Genomic DNA, 19,136 nt, shown 5'->3' on the forward strand with positions numbered 1-19,136 from the left:
CGGTCCACATAAAAATGGCGCCGGATGTCGCTCTGTCGAAGACCTTCCTTTTGGACTGTGTGGGACCGGCGCATGCGCCGTTCCCACACAGACGGCGTACACTAGTGAATGGAACGGCTCCCGTTCGCATTCTCTATGGGGATGTATGTGCCGTATTCCATCTCTGTATGTGTTGTTAATCGACACATACAGAGATGAAAAAAAAAAAAATGGCAGCACCCATAGAGAAGTAAAAGAAAGAAAAAAGTAAAACACAAATAAATAAAATGTATTTTAATAACCTACTAAAAGCAATAACATATAAAACATTTTTTTTTCGTGACGCCTTCCCTTTAAATGATAATATATTTGCAACCGCTTTGAATATCGCAACTGTTTTTACATTTCTTTTTTCAAGACTTATGAGGCTTTCATTTTCTAAATTAGTTTAATTCTGTGTTTTTTAATTTTTGGCAATTTTTAAAATATATTTATCTATACTGTGTGTGTGTGTGTGTGTGTATGTAGGTAATATATACTGTATAGCTCTGTAACCATTAGTCCTCTTCTCTCTCAGTCACCCTGGATCGCTGTGAGGGGAGAGTGAAAAGGGCTATATACACACGACCGTGAAAAAAAGGGCAGTTAACAACGGATCAACTGTCGGTTTTTCATGGCTGTTTTGCACCAATGTGTGTCAAAATTTGATTCCATTTCCCGACCATTATTAACCGCCATTTGCCATCTGTTTTTTTACGGGCGTTTAAAAAAAAAAAAAAAGATGAATTTTAATTGCTAGATTTTTTTTTTGTCCCAACCCCCTTAAAAACACCACACTGTCCATGTAGTGACCCAATAGCACTGTAGATAGTGCCCACTGTAAATAGTGCCACAGTTCCCACTGTAGATGGGGCCCACATTGTGGTGCTATCTACATGGGCACTGTGTGTGGCACTGTGTCCCCTGTAGGTAGTGCCCATATAATTCTATAGTGCCCCCCCCCCTGTAAATTGCACCCCCTTCCTGTAAAAAGCACCACTGTAGCTCCCTGTAGGAGTGTAATAACTCTGGCCGGCGGATTCCGCTTCTTCAGGAAGCCTCTGATGTCTCTGTCCATATATGGACATTGACGTCAGGGGTTAACTCTAAAAGTGGAATCCCATGCCAGAGCGGCGATTCCGCTTCAGGAATAGCCCCTGACGTCACTGTCCATGTATGGATAGTGACACCAGGGGCTTTTCCAGTAGCCGGGTCCCTGACCACCACTCTGTACAGTGATGTTAGGGGCTCTCTCTAGAAGCGGAATCCCCGGCCAGTGCGATCTGGCACCGGGGATTCCGCTCCTAGAGAGAATTTAGGTGGCACTATCTATAGCAGGGAGGCTGCTAACTGCAGGGGTGTGGCTCTATCTACAGCGGTAATGGAGAGGCAGCGGGGGCTCCCTCTAGAAGGGGAGTCATCGGCCAGAGCGCTGGCCGGGGTTTCCGATCCTAAAGGGAGCTTAGGTGGCACGATCTACAGCGGGTTTTGCGCTACCTACAGGGGGTTGTGTGTGGCGCGATCTACAGTGGGGGGTATATTCCGGGGCTGACATGCGAGTGCAGCGCTGATCACGCTGAAGCAGCACTGCACTCATTAAACTCTGTTCCAGGCTGTCAACGTCTATAAATCTGGCAACTGAACGGGGCATCGGCATTCGGAATGTGTATAGCCGTATGGCAGTCGCGAAGGGGTTAATGTCTCAAGCAAGAAATTAAGATCTCTGGTATGCCTGTTCATTCCTGTTAGCAAATCTTGCAAGGAATTAATATTTAGAACTATATGATCTTATGTATGTGGACTGTTTAAAATGGCTTTAAAATAGTTTACATATTTTGGACTTTTATAAAATTGTGCTCATTACAATGCCTGATCCTAATGAAGCTTGACGTTAGAGAGATGCACTTGGTTCCACATTTTTCTTTCTTTAGGAGGTGGTTTGAGGATGCTTTGAAGTAATGGGAAGATCGGCTTAAAATAGAGTTCCAAATTACTTTAATAATCCACGTTGGTGGTCAAATCAAATTTTCCACGTCCCAAACACCCTAGATATAATATAACACCCCCCCCCCCCTCCGTAGGCAAAAGTGGCCCATATTGGAGCACCACTCGAATGTTGCATATAGATCTTGTTTTTTCAAGTGTTCAGTATTGTGGAAAATATTTCCTAATGCCCTATTGCAAAGTAAATACTCGATGAGCCCAACATAATTCCTAGTGTTTTTTTTTTATTATTTTTTCTTTTCTCTTTTTTTGTTCTGAATTTTCATCTTGTAAATGATCCAAAATGTCTCAAAGTGTTAATTTAAAATAAAGGTTTATGCATGCATGAAATGAAAATCCCTGCAAGGCACACATCCACTTACACAAGACGGGCTAGTGGGTATAGATTAATATAATTGAAAGTTACACCCTTGGATCATCTTGACAATCTTCCTATCCCAGGAGTACAGTGAAAGAGTTCAGGCCATCTGTGAGCTACGCTGGCTATTTCCATTAGCATTAGTGCATACAGCAGAGATAAAGGCTACTGTTAGACCTACAATGTTTTTTTTCTTCTTTCTTCTCCCCCCCCCCCCCCCCCCCCCCCGAAACTGAAAGAGAATCCATTTAGAGTAAACATGAATTTGAATAGGATGCAGTAAATAAGGTAATTTGGCACCTTCCACCTCTGCCTCCCTGTAGGCTGCCCATGCTGAATGGTGGACCGTGGCCTTTTTAACTTTTGTGGAGGCTGCTGCAGGGGCAGCTCATTAGCAGAACACAGAGGAAGTAATTCTGTTATCTCCCATCAAAGGGTCGGAGGCCGGTTGCACAGAAGGGTCATTAGGGCACACAAAAACTGTTTTGTCCTCTTGTGGCAGATGAATTCATTGAGCTCGGGCCTGTGCCACATCATGTTGTGTAGAAAAGAGTGACTGTCTGATTAGACAAGACAAAGCCATCAAAAATGGCCAGTTAGGGATTGTCTTCAGATTCCATGCTTGTCTCTTCATTCGTCTTTGTGCGGCCTCCTCATTGACTCTCCATTTTGATCCTAAACGTATTGCACACTTTTTCTTTCTCCAGGACAAATTCTGACCATTTAAAGGGGTCATCCGAAGTCTAATTTTTTTTCTTAGGGGCTGCAAATAAAAGAAATTAAAACAAAAAAGCAATACTTGCCTATGCTTGCCACCAGCACTGTGGCTCTGGTGGCAGTCACGGTGCAGGTTTACATACACATAGCATGTGAAAGCTGAAGCCAGTCAGAGGTGAGCCCTCTGACTGGCTGCAGCAGTTACATGCTACGTGCACCTGGACTGCCGCCGGTGCGACATCGCTGGATCGTGCTTCGTACCCGTGACTGTTCCTTTCACATCAGTGCTCCTAGCCACCAAGGTGAATTGCAGCTGTCCCAAATTCACTTGAGTGGGATCCTGCTGGGGTCCCCTGCACAGCAGGTGGCCAGGAGTGAAAAACAGTGAAGGGGATCCAGCGCAAAATCGGCGCTGCGGCCCCTTCATTCTCGGGATTGGTGGGGGTCCTTAAGCGATTATAAAGTGATGGCAATAACTCTATCTTTATTAGAGGGACTTCCACTTGCCTATAGTTTCCGGAAAAATTATATACATTGAAGCACTTTTATAAATACCATCACAGACAATTCTTTTTATTTTTATTTTATTTTTTTAGCAGAGATATTAGGGCAGATTTAGTAATATTGTTTTAGACCGTGTAAACTTAGACAGGGCAGTCAGAACATGCGTCTTGCTAGACACATTTCTCTCCTCTTCCTTGTATCACCTATTAGTTGGTTTAGTTTTACGCCATTTTTTTTATAGCTAAAACTGACATTTTGGTTCACAGCATGTACACATTCTGGCTCAATTTGAATGGTAAATCTGCCCCAATGTGTACAAAATGTACGTATGCCATATTTATAAAGTCTGGCCACTATCATACTTTTCCTCATGTCTCGAATTAATTGTCGCATTAGTTGCATACACTTTATAAATTTGTAGCAAGCCTCCAACATTTTCCATGCTCGGAATCTGTTCGACTGACATCCGGTCACACCTGTCCTAATGTGTAGATGGGTTTTGTGACAAATTTCCAGTACCTCTGTGCAACATATTTATGAATTTGATGCACGTTGCAAACCAAAATGTAACAAATGTGATTCTATAAATTGCAGTTTATGCAACTTTAATTATCCATTGGTTGAAAAATATATTCTTTAGCCATAAAATGTTCTTCATTGTGTATGGAAATATACAGTTAGGTCCAGAAGTATTTGGTCAGTGACACAATCTTCATGATTTTTTGCTCTGGATGCCACCACATTGGATTTGAAATTAAACCACTGAGATACAATTGAAGTGTAGACTTTCAGGTTTAATTCAAGGGGTTGAATAAAAATATCTTGTGAAACGTTTAGGAATTGCAGCCATTTTTCTACACAGTCTCCTTATTTCAGGGGCTCAAAAGTAATTGGACAAATTAACATTACCATAAACAAAATGTTGTGTTTTTTTTATTTTATTTTTAATACTTTGTAGAGAATCCTTTGCAGGCAATGACTGCCTGAAGTCTGGAACCCATGGACATCAACAAACGCTGGGTTTCCTCCTTTATGATGCTTTCCTGGCCTTCACTGTAGCTGTCTTCAGTTGTTGCTTGTTTGTGGGTCTTTCTGCCTTAAGTTTTGTCTTAAAGAGGCTCTGTCACCAGATTTTGCAACCCCTATCTGCTATTGCAGCAGATAGGCGCTGCAATGTAGATTACAGTAACGTTTTTATTTTTAAAAAACGAGCATTTTTGGCCAAGTTATGACATTTTTGTATTTATGCAAATGAGGCTTGCAAAAGTCCAAGTGGGCGTGTTTAAAGTAAAAGTCCAAGTGGGCGTGTATTATGTGCGTACATCGGGTCGTTCTGACGAGAAGTATCATCCACTTCTCTTCAGAACGCCCAGCTTCTGGCAGTGCAGACACAGCGTGTTCTCGAGAGATCACGCTGTGACGTCACTCACAGGTCCTGCATCGTGTCGGACGAGCGAGGACACATCGGCACCAGAGGCTACAGTTGATTCTGCAGCAGCATCAGCGTTTGCAGGTAAGTAGCTACATCGACTTACCTGCAAACGCTGATGCTGCTGCAGAATCAACTGTAGCCTCTGGTGCCGATGTGGCCGACACGATGCAGGACCTGGGGCAGGAAGTGAGTGTCTGTGCGCTGGGCGTTCTGAAGAGAAGTGGATGATACTTCTCGTCAGAACGCCCAGCTAGTAAAAGTAGTAAAAACGCCCCGATGTACGCACATAACACACGCCCACTTGGACTTTTACTTTAAACACGCCCACTTGGACTTTTGCAAGCCTCATTTGCATAAATACAAAAATGGTCATACAAGCAATTTTTCAATACTTGGGAATCCTTTATCTCACTCCTCCCGCGGAATGTGCAAATGAAAATAAAGCACTGCTTTGACTCCACTATATGGTTTAACTCGCAGCTACTTATGGGGGACGCACCTATAATGTAACGTGTGTTCACTGCGAGTTGATGAGTTGTCGGGGATTCGGATTCTTATGATGTCTGCGGGGGTCACGCCTCTGATCTGCTTATTGGCGATCTCGCTTCTCTGAGAAAGCTTTTGGATAACATATCGGTGAGACTGGCACAGGGTATTTGGCTGGTTCCATGCCCATGCTATCGTCACACTGGGGTTGAAAACCCAACGAGAAGGGGAGACCCTGCATTTGCTTGATGTGTAGATCCCCTCACCTGACTTATTGGAATTATGTATATAATGAGCTTAATAGTAACGGTTATGACTGTTATGTTTTTGTTCCCCTCCCCCCCCCCCTATTTTTGTTTACTTCTCTTTAATATATTTTTTTATTTTTTATTTTTTTTCTCCTTTTTTATTTATTGTTTTATCCCATTATTTGATCTTTCTCAATGTCTTGTATATTTCTCAACCCCCATCCTCCCCTTTCTACTTTTTGTACCCCTTATTGGAAAATGTTAATAAAAACAATTTTGAAAACTTTAAAAAAAAAAAAAAATTGGTCAGAACTTGGCCAAAAATGCTCGTTTTTTAAAAATAAAAACGTTACTGTAATCTACATTGCAGTGCCTATCTGCTGCAATAGCAGATAGGGGTTGCAAAATCTGGTGACAGAGCCTCTTTAAGCAAGTGAAGTGCATGCTCGATCAGGTTGAGATCTGGTGCTTGACTTGGCCATTGCAGAATATTCCACTTCTTTGTCTTAAAAAAAACTCGTGGGTTGCTTTCGCAGTATGTTTTGGGTCATTGTCCATCTGTACTGTGAAGCGACGTCCAATCAACCTTGCTGTGTTTGGTTGAATCTGAGCAGAAAGTATATCCCTGAACACTTCAGAATTCATCCGGCTGCTTCTGTTTTCAGTCACATCAATAAACACTAGTGACCCAGTGCCTTTGGCAGCCATGCATGCCCATGCCATCATACTGCCTCCACCATGGTGTGGTTTGGATCATGAGCCGTTCCAAGCCTTCTCCATACTTTCTTCCTCCCATCATTCTGGTACAGGTTGATCTTAGTTTCATCTGTCCAAAGAATGCTGTTCCAGAACTGGGCTGGCTTCTTTACATGTTTGGCAAAGCTTAATCTGGTTTTACTATTTTTGAGGCTGATTAATGGTTTGCACCTTTGTGGTGAAACCTCTATTTGCTCTCATGATGTCTTCTCTTTATGGTAGACTTGGATACTGATACACCTACTTCCAGGCGAGTGTTCTTCACTTGGGTAGATGTTGTGAAGGGGTTTTTCTTCAACCTGGAAAGGGTTCTGCGATCATCCACCACTGTGGACGTCCAGGCCCTTTTGGATCTTCTCGATCACCAGTGCACTCCTTCTTTTTTTTTTTTTTTCTCCAAGAATGTACTAAACTGTTGGTTTGGCCACTCCTAACATTTGGGCTATCTCTCTGATGGATTTCTTCATTTTTTTTTCAGCCTAACGATGGTCTGTTTCACTTGCATTGAGAGATCCTTTACCTCATGTTGTGGGTTCACAGCAACAGCTTCCAAATGCAAATGCCACACCTGGAATCAACTCCAGACTTTTTTTACCTGCTTAATTGATGATGGCTTAACTAAGGAATAGCCCATGCAGCCCATTAAATAGCTTTTGAGATAATTGTCAGATTACCTTTGGTTCCTTGAAAAAGAGGCAGCCACATATTAAAGAGCTGTAATTCCTAGACCCTTCCTCAAATTAGGATGTGAATACCCTCAAATTAAAGCTGAGAGTCTGCACTTTAAGCCCATATTGATTATATCACTGTATATTCAATATGTTTTGGTATACCGCTAAAATGCCAAAACTTGTGTCACTGCCCAAATAATTCTCGACCTAACTGTATTTCAGTTCAGCAATGTGCGGCTTTGGAACAAGAAAATTTAAATTTTCTAAAGACTGCTAAACTGAAACTTTAACTTTTAATTGCATGTGCTCCTTCACAGCATACTAGTGGTTTGTTGTTTTTATTTTTTTCATATAAGTTTAATTTCATGACCTGCAGCAAATCTCAGTTCTCAGTCATGCCCCTAGTAACTAATACCAATCCTAGAAATCATGCCCACTTTGATAGGTCAATTGTTTTGTAAGCTTCACTGGGCATGGCTAAATAAATTTATCTGTACACCAGTCTATAATATTTTGGCACTATATTATACATTTGTGATTGGGCAACTGCTTGTTAATGGAGGATTGGGATCTATTCTTATTGTTGTTTTTTCAGGACTTCATTTTAGAATTTTCATTTTCACAGTTTTTGATACTTAAAAATAAATTTTAAAAAACAAAACTGCTGCTTAGATAGTTAAAGGAAGCAAAATGTTATGGGGCCTATTGCTCGCAGTAAGCTACATTTAAGAAGGATGTCCATGTTTAATTTTTAGCCAACTTTCAATCATAGATGTCAGCTTTGCTTCCTGCTTTGGAGATCTGTTGCTTATAGCCCTGCCATAAACACATGTCTTTAAGGTCTCCTTCTGTTACTTCCAGTTGACGTGATCCTCACTGCAGCACTGAGCTCTGTTATAACTGCCCATCTGGGGTCACAGCTTCAGCCACCCAGTTAGTTTTGGTTGTAACCTTTTTAAGAATTGTTGCTTGCAAGGGAGAGGTGGGAAGAAGAATGTAGCCAATTTGAATGAGCGTGGAATGGGGGATGTTTATTTAACCAATGTGCAGTACTTGCCTATTCCAAGTGAAGCTGTTTTTTTTTTATACGTTTCTAGTATTCTTTTCTATCAATAAAAAAACACACTCTTAATTTCTGCCATAGTTCAATAAGATGTTCTCTTTTTATCCTCTGCATAAAAGTACATAATAAAGTAGACCTCAAGTGACTAGCCTCAAGCGATGGGGCACTGTTGTGAATGTAGTTCTCATATGTAGACCCCTTATATTATGTATACATTATAAATTTGATAACGTTGTTGTACATTCAATTAAATGTTCTTCGCAGGCCTCCTCAAATAGTTGACTGCTCTATTGATTCCGTCAAAACAACGGAAACCTTACAGAATGGTGACAAACGGAAACCATTTGCAATGGATGCGTTACCATTGATATCAATGGTAATGCAAACGGAAAGCTATGGTTTCCGTTCGTTTCAATTTGGTTTTCGTTCGTGGGTTCCAACGGAACCCCGACGCAGATGTGAACGAAGCCTTTTGACCTATAATTTATTTTTTATTTTTAACGATTCTTTTTAATGCTTTTTTTCAACAACATAAGAAAACATAAAATATGATGCAGATGCAAATAGTAATATACAAGCAAATACAATGGTTGTCTAGGGTGCCATTACCCACCAATTCAGGAAATTACACGGTGTCCTGAAGATTCCCATTCTATGAAGGGGAGTAGAACTTGACAAGAGCAGACCGACATGTACTTACGGTCGAGATGATTGTGTACAGTGTGCCTGTGCGTATGTATACAATCAGCCATTCATACAAATAGGACTCATTCACACAGCAGACCTTAAAGGGGTTGTCCAGGGATAATTTTTTATTTTAATGTAATGGGACATGTACATTTACTTTTCTAATATAATGTCTGTGTATATGTGGCAGCATTACATACTTATAATTTGCGGTCACGTGACCACACCAGGAGTAAATTTTTTGTTTCCTGTGACGTTCCATGTCTTTGCTCAGGCAGCACTTCCGGCGGAGCAAAGGCATGGCGCGTCATCAACTACATTTACAGGCAGTGAGCTGTGCGGATGTTTCATGAGCTCTTCACAGCTCCGCCTCGGGTCCCACTGCCTGTAAACACAGTTGATGACACGCCGTTCTTCTGTTTAGTCGGAAGTGCTGGCTCAGCAAAGACACGGAGCGTCATCCATCATAGTACACGCCACCTCCTCCTATCTCGTCATCCACTCCTCCTCCTCACACTTCAAGGAACGGCCGTAACATGGCTGAGAAGGAGGAGGAGTTGTTAAAGAGACAGGAGGAGGAGGGGGCATGTACTATGATCAACTGTGTTTTACAGGCAGTGGGATCAGAGGCAGAGCTCTGAAGAGCTCATGAAACATCCGCCCGGCCCACTGCCTGTAATGTAGGAGGAGGGTATTTGGTTGCTCCCTGTAGGACAGTGAAGTCAGGGACTTCTCCTGGAGCGGTTCCCTACAGGAAGGTAGGGGGGGGGGCATCTATGGACAGCGGTGCCATATATCGGGGGTCTATTTACAAGTGTAACACTACCTACAAGGGGGGCTGTGTGGCACTACCTACAGGGGGACACTGGCATTATCTACAGAGGGCAAGGTGTGGCACTACCTACAGGGGGACACTGGCATTATCTACAGAGGGCAGGGTGTGGCAGAAAATGTACAAATGAAATTCATCCGTTTTTAAAACGCACAGGGACAAAAACAGATGCAAAACGGGTCAAAATCGTCCGTTAAAAACTAACCCAGCCTGGAACGGATGCAAAACGGCAGAGAAACGCGGACCAAAACGTCAGTTTTTATCGGCCGACACTCTGACCCGGTCGTGTGAATAGAGCCTAAATGTAGTTGATGACGCGCCGTGCCTCTGTTCAGCTGGAAGTGCATGGAGCGTCGTCTTCACTAGTACACGCCCTCTGCTCCTCCTACTCTCTGATGTAGAAGGAGGAGAGGGCGGCGTTATTTCTCAATCTCCACGCGCCCTGATTTGTTACATAAATACATGGCTGATGGAGTTATATGACCTCATCATCCCTGTATGTGACCCTCATCATCCCTGTATGTGACCCCCATCATCCCAGTATAGGATGTTGGCGGTTATACACAAGAATGATGCGCGTTATACACAGGGATGATCGGAGCTATTTACAGGGATGTTGGGGGTAATACATAGTGATGATGGCACTTGTATGCAGGGGTAATGGGGTTATTTACATACAGGGGCGATGGGGGTTAGATACAGGGGTGATGGGCGTTACATCCGCCATCATCGATGCATATACCCTGTGATCCCTGTGTATGTATGGCAGTATGCAAATATCTGAGATGCTGTGGAGGGAGGAAGAGGGATGTAAGCTGTCTCCTCAGATGCAGCAAGGGATCATGGGTATGGTGGGTTACATGACTGGAAACAGCCATGACCAGAAGCAATGGATGTAAAGAAACAGAGCAGCAGTGATGATTGAGATCAAACAGAAACTGGTTAGAATCAATGTAGGGGGTTTTAGGGAAGGCAAACCAACTCTTTCTTTTTTTTATAAAATATTTTTTCCCTGACCAACCCCTTTAAGAAATTCTTCTTGACTTGCCCCAATCACTCTTTTCTATTGGGAGGAGACTGACATCGTAGTTTCACGTGTATTTTCAAATTTGTACGCACATTTCCTATGATTATACCGTTTTTTGTTTTTTTTATGTAGGCGTACATATTTATTGATGAGTTGAATCCAATGAACCACATTTGAGACCTCTGTCGCCTTCCAGGAGATAATAACTTTTCTGGCACAGAATAATGTGAAATTAAAGAATATCTTCTCATAAAATCCCGGTACTATGTCATTTAAAACCCCTAACAAGTAAACCTGGGGAGTAAGAAGCCTTGTTAACTGAAATTGGTCATGGATTTATTTGACAATTAACGCCCAAAATGGTGAAACCTTTTGGACATAGCCACACACAATGGAGGTATGTGCCAACATCAGATTGGCAACCAAAACAAGTATCTGACACATATATACCAATTCTATTAAGCCAAGCCGGAGTGTAATATATCCTGTGTAGGAATCTGGACTCAATTAATAAATCTCTAGAACTCACAACCGTAACAAAAAGGGAACGTTCAACCTCCCGCCACTCCTCTCCCGTGAGCTCTGGTACATCCTCCTGCCAACCAGTGAAAGATTTTATCAAAGGGAGGAGGTCTCGTAGTTTGTAACAGAGTGTATATTTGCGGCAATGGTTTAGGAAGGTCCGGAGAACCTAGTAGGCTTTCCAGTTTTAGAGAAGGAGAGATCAGGTGTGCGGAGGCCAAACTGTGCTGCACAGATGTGACAAAGCTGTAAGTAGTGAAAGAAGGCAATCTTCAACATTCCATATCTGTCCCCCAACCCTGAGAAAGACACAAACCCAGTATCAGTGGAATAGAGTTGGCCCATAAATGAAATTCCCGGCTCCTGCCCATAGCATCGCCCCCGGCAAGGACTCCAGATACGGCAAATGTGGATTGCCCCACAACGGGGTTCTAGGGGAATATGAGGAGGCGGCAGGGCACTCAGGCTCAGCCTGTGCAATTTTCCATGTCCGGGCAATCGTTTGAAGTGGAAGGGCTATCAAGCAGGGCAGCTTAAATCTATATAACAAATTAGTGAGACTAGAAACAAAATAAGAGACTGCAGCACTCCAGTAGGAAAAATCTTTGTGTTTTATTCATCAAAATATCACCTGCAACATTTCAACCCTCACAGGGTCTTTGTCAAATACTCTGTGAGGGTTGAAACGTTGCAGGTGATATTTTGGTGAATACAACACAGATTTTTCCTACTGGAGTGCTGCGGGCTTTTGCTTTGTTTCTGGTTTTGCTATTTTCCCTGGACCAGGGATAATCCGCTGCGTGCACTCCCCTGAAGCTGGTATCCATATGTATTCCGTTGGTTTGATAGCTGGCTGTGCTGCTGATATCGATCTTTTCTTTAAATTAGAGACTCTCATATGAGCTAATAAGGGCACCAGCCATTGCCGTAGCCGAATTACCCAAATCTATGTCGATCCACCAACGGGCGTACACCAGTTGTGAAGCCAGATAATTAAAAGTACATATGAGGCGCTGCAATCCCACACAGGGACTTAGGTGCTTGGAGAAGAGTGAGGGCAAATCTGGATGGGCCACCACACCAATAAAATGAGCGGAGGATACCATCCAGACTTGTAAATTATTTCTTTCTCAACATAATTGGACATGCATGGAAAATCTATAACAATTTAGGCAAATAGATCTTCTTAAATAAATTAATTCTACCATGTAACGACAGGGGTAAATTACGCCACGAGTCCGCCTTAGACCTATTATTTAAATAAAAATTCAAACTTTTATTACACGTTTTAGGACCCCGTTTGACAAATGGCAGGTATCTGACATGTCTACAAATTTGCCGCTGTTGTCCTCATTTTTGGGTTAAAAAGTATAAAAGTTAATTCTATGGCTACTAAAAATAAAATCGTGTTTTTTAATTTAACTGCCTCTAGAGCAGTCCCAATAAACTGATATTTCTTGTTCTCTGTAGCTCACTAGTGATCTGTACTGTATATACAGGCATGGGTTGAGCAGAATCCTCTCATTATCATTAAAGGATAATGACTTCAATGGGCGCATAGGTGCGTGAAAACACACCAATATAGGACATGCAGTGAGTTTGACGCAATGGACTCTCGCTGCGTGTGTGAATATCCCCATTGAAATCAATGGGTCCGTGTGCTGTGCATGATTTCCACGCACAGCAGACTGACGAGTTTCACGCTCGTCTGAATGAGTCCTAAGTACAAAAAGGAAGTGCGTGCCCCCCAATATGACCATCCCAGGGATGATTTTACAAATAAAGCATAAATAGCTACAACATTTAAAAAAAACAAAAAACCGAACACTTTCTGTATTATCTATATGCTTACATCTAATTAATAAAACTAAAATTAAATACATGACTTGTTCCCTTTTATAAAGGGTAACCACTATGGTCGTAATACCAATGAAAATCATTGTGTTTATTGCTTTGTAATACATTGGAGAAGGGTCCTGTGAACACGGTGACCTCCATGCTGGTGCCAGGGTGTGTGACATTAGGAGAGATATGAAGCATGTAACAGAATGCATTTTTTAATTGTGAGCATGGTTTCTTATTTCCTCTTGCAGCTCACCCTTGAGCAGGCCCAAGCACTAGCAGAGCAAGTTGAGATGAAAGCCAAAGTAGCGCAATCCGAGATCAAAGCAGTCACATCCAGGCACAAGAAGGCACTCGAGGAGAGGGAATGTGAGCTGCTATGGAAGGTTAGTAACATTTTCTTTCAGGCTCACAAATGATCTTATAATTAAAGGGTTTGTCCTGGACTTAAAAATATTTTGCTAAGAGCTAAGAGCAGGAAAGTGGATAGAAAAACGATAACGATATTTACCTGTTCAATCCTCTGAGGTCATTATTGACTTGTCCTGCAGTGATGTGCCGTTCATGCACTTGACCGATGCAGCCAATCACTGGCCCCGGTGGACTCGTTCAGCCTCCCCGCTGAGGCTAGTCACTGACAGCAGTGGTCACGTGCATGAACGACTTGTCATCGCTGCAGGAAAGTCAACGAAGACTACCTAGACAACCGCAGTGATGGGGAATTGAACTGGTGGGTATTTTGTGCTGATCTTCAACCCTCTGTCATTTGAAGTTTGAAAATATTTGGAAGGGAAGTGTAATTATCTGTTTTTGCTATTTATTGGCAAAGCTTCCTCTGTAAGAGACCTACCCACACTATTCATTAAAGTGTGTACCTGCTCTTTTGTGAAGCTGACAACGCACGCTCACTTCTGAACGCTCTCTCCTTTTGATTGACACTTTGACATGCCCTCCACAACCCTATATAAAGCAGTATCGGTCTCTCTCATTGCTAGAACAACCGGTTCAGGTTAATTTCCCCTGTTGCTGGTTCCTAGTTTACCTTGCTCTATTTTGACTTCCTGTGGCTGGATTGTTTAGCCTTGCTGTTTTTCTTGAGTTCATTCCCTTGGATTATGTTTGACCTTGCTTTATTGGCTGATACCCCAACCTCTGCTTGCCTGATGTATTCTTTGTACCTTGTCTTGGTATATCTTTGCCACCTTGGAAGACTTTCCAGGGATCTGCAACCTGCAGGTTCACACCGCAATGTCCATACCTCCTTGGAAGTTCCTGGTACCGTAGATACAAAAGTATGGGACTCAGCGTCACTGGGTCAGCCAGTGCTAACTCCTAGTGGCACCTATAGGATTCAGATTTTTGTTACAATAAGGATAGTTGAGTCTGGGTTTTTTGTTTGTATGACATTTTACTAGGTCGTTTTACAAAACATTGATCAATAGAGGTCTGACCATTGGGAGTGACCAGTTACTCTCTATTGAAATGAATGTGAGTTATTCCTAATAGTTGTAATTTCCATTCATTTCAATAGAGAGGAACCAAGCATGCTTGGAAAATTGCAGCAAAAACCATCGGATTCTCGGGATGAGTGGGTCTCATGTTTTGTGACCTGTTCTATTGACCTATCGGAAAACCTTAGTCACCAATATTTCAACAAACTTTGCATAAACCAATAGTACAAGCGAATTTAAGAAACTTTCTAATATATCTTCTTAGAGAAAAATACCTCTTCTTCCACTTATCTACCCCATCCTAAATGATCACTCACTCACTCTGAATTTACTGCTAAATCCTTGTCTTATTTTGAAGAGAATCAGGTCACTGAAGAATCCGGTTACAGCTGCCCATATGGAGAGGGAATAGGGAGCAGAGTGAGAGGCGCACAGAGATAGACACAGCTACTTCTAGTAACTGCTATATGTGACCCCAGTACTAGGTTCACAGCTGCACTGCTAATTGCTGCTGGTGTGTCTGAGGGTGTTCTACACAATTTGGGGAGCAGGATGTTCTCTTGTCTATGTGTGGAATGTATGAGTGACATGATAGCAAAAAAATGCAGAATACAAGTCATACGATGGCCAGAAATGGTGTTATTCCTCTTGTGCGTGCGTGCGTGCGTGCGTGCGCGCACACACACACACACACACACACACACACACACACACACACACACACACACACACACACACACACACACACGCCAGTTTATTCTGAACATTTATCTGAAAGGTTAAGTGCGCTTTGAATTATCATGGTCTCATCAACCTCTTATTATACGGACTCCCAGCTGATTTTGCCAGAGAAAGTTGCTGTCACCTAATGACTTTTCCTGCAGCGTCCACATGGGGAAATGTTGTATTATATGAATGAGCAGCCACGTAATACATAGACCTCCCAAGTTTGCCAGATTGAGAGCTGTAGCTTGGTCACGGCTCTTGTCTGTGGTTCATAGAGAAGTTCCCAAGCAGGAGAAAAATTATATTTTTATGCCCTGGTAGAAATATCACTTTTGAATTCATATTCCATATTAAATTATTTAGAAGAAAGCAGTAATTTGTTAGATGTTTTTCTAACAGTTATGTCTTCTCTTTTCCTTTTACAGGTTGAGAAAATTCGTCAGGTGAAAGCCAAGTCTCTTTACCATCAGGTTGACAAACTCCATCAGGCTCTCAACAAATTGGAGAGCACAATCAATGCAGTTCAGCAGGTTTTAGAAGAAGGTTGTACAATGGATATTCTTATAGCTCGGGACCGTGTCTTAGCCCAGGTGCAAGATATAAAAAATGCTAGAGGCTTATTACAGCTTCAAGAGGATGACAGAATTATGTTTACACCCCCTGAACAGGCCCTTTATCTTGCAATCAAATCTATGGGTCTAGTAAGTAGCGGAGCCTTTGCAGCTCTAACAAAAGCCACAGGAGAAGGCTTGAAACGGGCGCTTCAAGGCAAAGTTGCCTCTTTTACAGTAATTGGTTATGACCATGATGGTGAAGCACGTTTGTCAGGTGGTGACCTTCTAACTGTTCTAGTGATGGGTCCAGATGGAAATCTGTTCGCGGCTGAGTTTACTGATCAAATGAATGGTACATATTTGGTTAGTTATAGACCTCAGCTTGAGGGAGAACACCTTATTTCTGTAATGGTGTGCAATCAACACATTGAGAAGAGCCCTTTTAAAGTAAATGTAAAATCAGGTCGATGTTATTTAGGCATTGGTCTCCCTTCGCTTTCTTTTGGAGGAGAAGGCGATACTGATGGAAATCTTTGTCGTCCCTGGGGTGTCTGTGTTGACAGAGAAGGATATATAATTGTGGCTGATAGGAGCAACAACCGCATTCAAATTTTCAAACCATGTGGCACATTTCATCACAAGTTTGGCAGCTTGGGTTCAAGGCCTGGCCAGTTTGATCGCCCTGCTGGTGTAGCTTGCGACAGCTCCCGTAGGATTGTGGTAGCCGATAAGGATAACCATCGTGTTCAAGGCTTCACCTTTGAGGGCCAATTCCTTCTGAAATTTGGAGAGAAGGGGACCAAGAATGGTCAGTTTAACTATCCTTGGGATGTTGCTATTAATTCAGAAGGGAAGATCCTAGTGTCTGATACTCGAAACCATCGTGTTCAATTATTTGGTCCAGATGGGGCATTCCTAAATAAGTATGGTTTTGAAGGTGCTCTCTGGAAGCACTTTGACTCACCACGTGGTGTGGCATTTAGTCAGGATGGATATCTTGTGGTGACTGACTTCAACAACCATCGACTGCTGATAATCAAACCAGACTGCCAGTCAGCACATTTCTTGGGCACAGAGGGTACAGGAAATGGGCAGTTCCTGCGACCGCAGGGTGTTGCAGTTGATCAAGAAGGACGCATTATTGTAGCAGACTCCAGAAACCACAGAGTACAAATTTTTGAGCCAAACGGCAGCTTCCTATGCAAGTTTGGCACCCAAGGAAGTGGCTTTGGACACATGGATCGTCCATCCGGCATAGCTGTCACACCTGATGGCACAATTGTTGTGGTGGACTTTGGTAACAACCGAATTCTAGCCTTCTAATCAGTTTTCAACACAAAACTGTCTCAGGGAAATGTTATCAAGAAGTATGTAATATACAGCAAGACAGAGCACCTACCTCATATTTTTTGTTCTTGTAAACACACAAACTGACTGCAAAAGTAGAGCCTGTGAAGAATAAAACAAAATTAGGAAGAAAAATCTACCTCAAATTCTCAAACCGAGATCGTTATTTTGATTTTGTTTGTTTTTTCTCTGATCCTGCACAAAATATTAATATCAACTTACCTCACTTCGAGTAATTGAAAAACAAAACCGACTACACCTGCTAAGAGAATGTGTAAAAAAATCTCTTCTGAAAAAAAAAAAAGCCAAAAAGGGCTATAAACTTTAAAACAATACCAGGAAAAATATCGACATAGACATTTGTTTAAAACACTTGTGTCCTCTTTAACCAAATTTTTGAATTCCTCCTTTTCCCGTGCTGCTGCAACAGAGGACGCCTTGTATATTGCTATTACCTCAGTACGTTTCGAAACGAGAAATACCTCAGTATGCAAATTCTACAAGGTGTTTTTTTATTTTTTCCCGATCAAATGTCACATACCTCAGAAACCAAAGACAATATTCTATTTTCTGTATTGTTTTGTTTTTTTGTTCGTACTGAGTGATGCTTAGTTTATGCTGGATGTATTGATCATTTGCTTGTACTCAAGTCGGTGTTCTTTTTACAAATTCCAGTCATACATGTATGTCTGTGTGCGCGCGTGACTGTATGTGTGTTTAATATTGCAACAAGGTTTTTACATGTTCCTCTTGAATACCCTGGGGGGGTGAAATATTGTGAAAGATGAAGCACAACATGTAACGGTCAAGTTATTTTCTTGTTAAAACAAAATATTACTTTTGTGGGTTACATTCGAGCAGGACTGCTTTAGGTCAAATTGGTTATGGATATGGCCAAACACGGTATATAGCACAAATTCTGGATAATTTCCAGTAAGTGTGCACTTGACACCAAAGCACCAATGATATTGGTGTTCTGCAGAGATGATGCTGTATAGATCCGTATACTTGTTGTACAAATGGCTATTGTTACAATTTGTGAGTTAAGACTAATCTACTGTTTTTATTTTTGTCACGCTTGATATTTTTCTTTTTTCGCTTTGATTGCAAAGACCATAATTAACATTTTGTATGGCTAACTTGTGTTCATATCTGCAATTTGTGACATCCAGTTTCTAAAGTCTTATCTATGATGGGTAGATTATAAAAAAAAAAAAAAATATAAAAAAAAACAAAAAACTTGCAGAATAATAAGATTATACTCCAATTACATTGGGATATAGTTTTCAGCGTATACAATTGTAGTTCATATGTGTTAATTTTAATGATATGTGATATGCTGTTTCAGAGACCAAACTAAAGTTGTAGATATTTGGCCGGAGCGCTATGTTCAAAAAAATTTAAGTTCTATATTGTGAAGCTTCTCCCAAGTAATACCCCCTTTTTTTTTTTTTTTTTGTGACCTTTTTTTGTTTTTAAAATATCTGAAGCTTTACATTTAAAAATAAATGCCCAACCAAAGATTAAAGTATTTCCTGACAACAGAAATATTATTTGTCATTTTTTTTTTTCTTAACAAATTTGCAAGTCACATTATTTATTTGTGTGAATATGAAAAAAAGTTTGCCTTGATTTGCACTTTTTTTTTATAATAATTTTTTTTTTTTTAGATTATATGTTAAGCCGAAAAGAAGGCTGGATTAAACGTTATCTGTAAAACAGTGGTTCTGCTTTTAGGACAAAGATTTACATACCCCGCTCCAATTAATGTTCTGGCTGCACTTAATGCTCTGATGCCGGTTGTGTAGATGCATGCCCTCTTAAGAGGTGTTTTATATCTGACTTTTCAACTTGTATTAGTAGGTGATAAGTGAGTAGTAGAGAATAATAT

General features: G+C 41.5%; 1 protein-coding gene across 2 annotated transcripts in view; it reads left to right on the forward strand.

The window, feature by feature from the left end:
• The window catches only part of TRIM71 (tripartite motif containing 71), an 80,840-nt gene extending 62,160 nt beyond the window's left edge, over positions 1 to 18,680 (forward strand). For both annotated transcript variants that reach the window (XM_075827159.1, XM_075827160.1), the window contains exons 4-5: positions 13,419 to 13,553; positions 15,770 to 18,680. In XM_075827159.1, coding sequence (XP_075683274.1) covers positions 13,419 to 13,553; positions 15,770 to 17,221 — 1,587 coding nt within the window. In that variant the 3' untranslated portion in view covers positions 17,222 to 18,680. The remainder of the gene's footprint in view (positions 1 to 13,418; positions 13,554 to 15,769) is intronic.
• Positions 18,681 to 19,136: the final 456 nt, after the last annotated feature.

The sequence above is a fragment of the Rhinoderma darwinii genome, chromosome 5 (assembly GCF_050947455.1).
Source record: "Rhinoderma darwinii isolate aRhiDar2 chromosome 5, aRhiDar2.hap1, whole genome shotgun sequence".
In the NCBI taxonomy this organism is placed as follows: domain Eukaryota; kingdom Metazoa; phylum Chordata; class Amphibia; order Anura; family Rhinodermatidae; genus Rhinoderma; species Rhinoderma darwinii.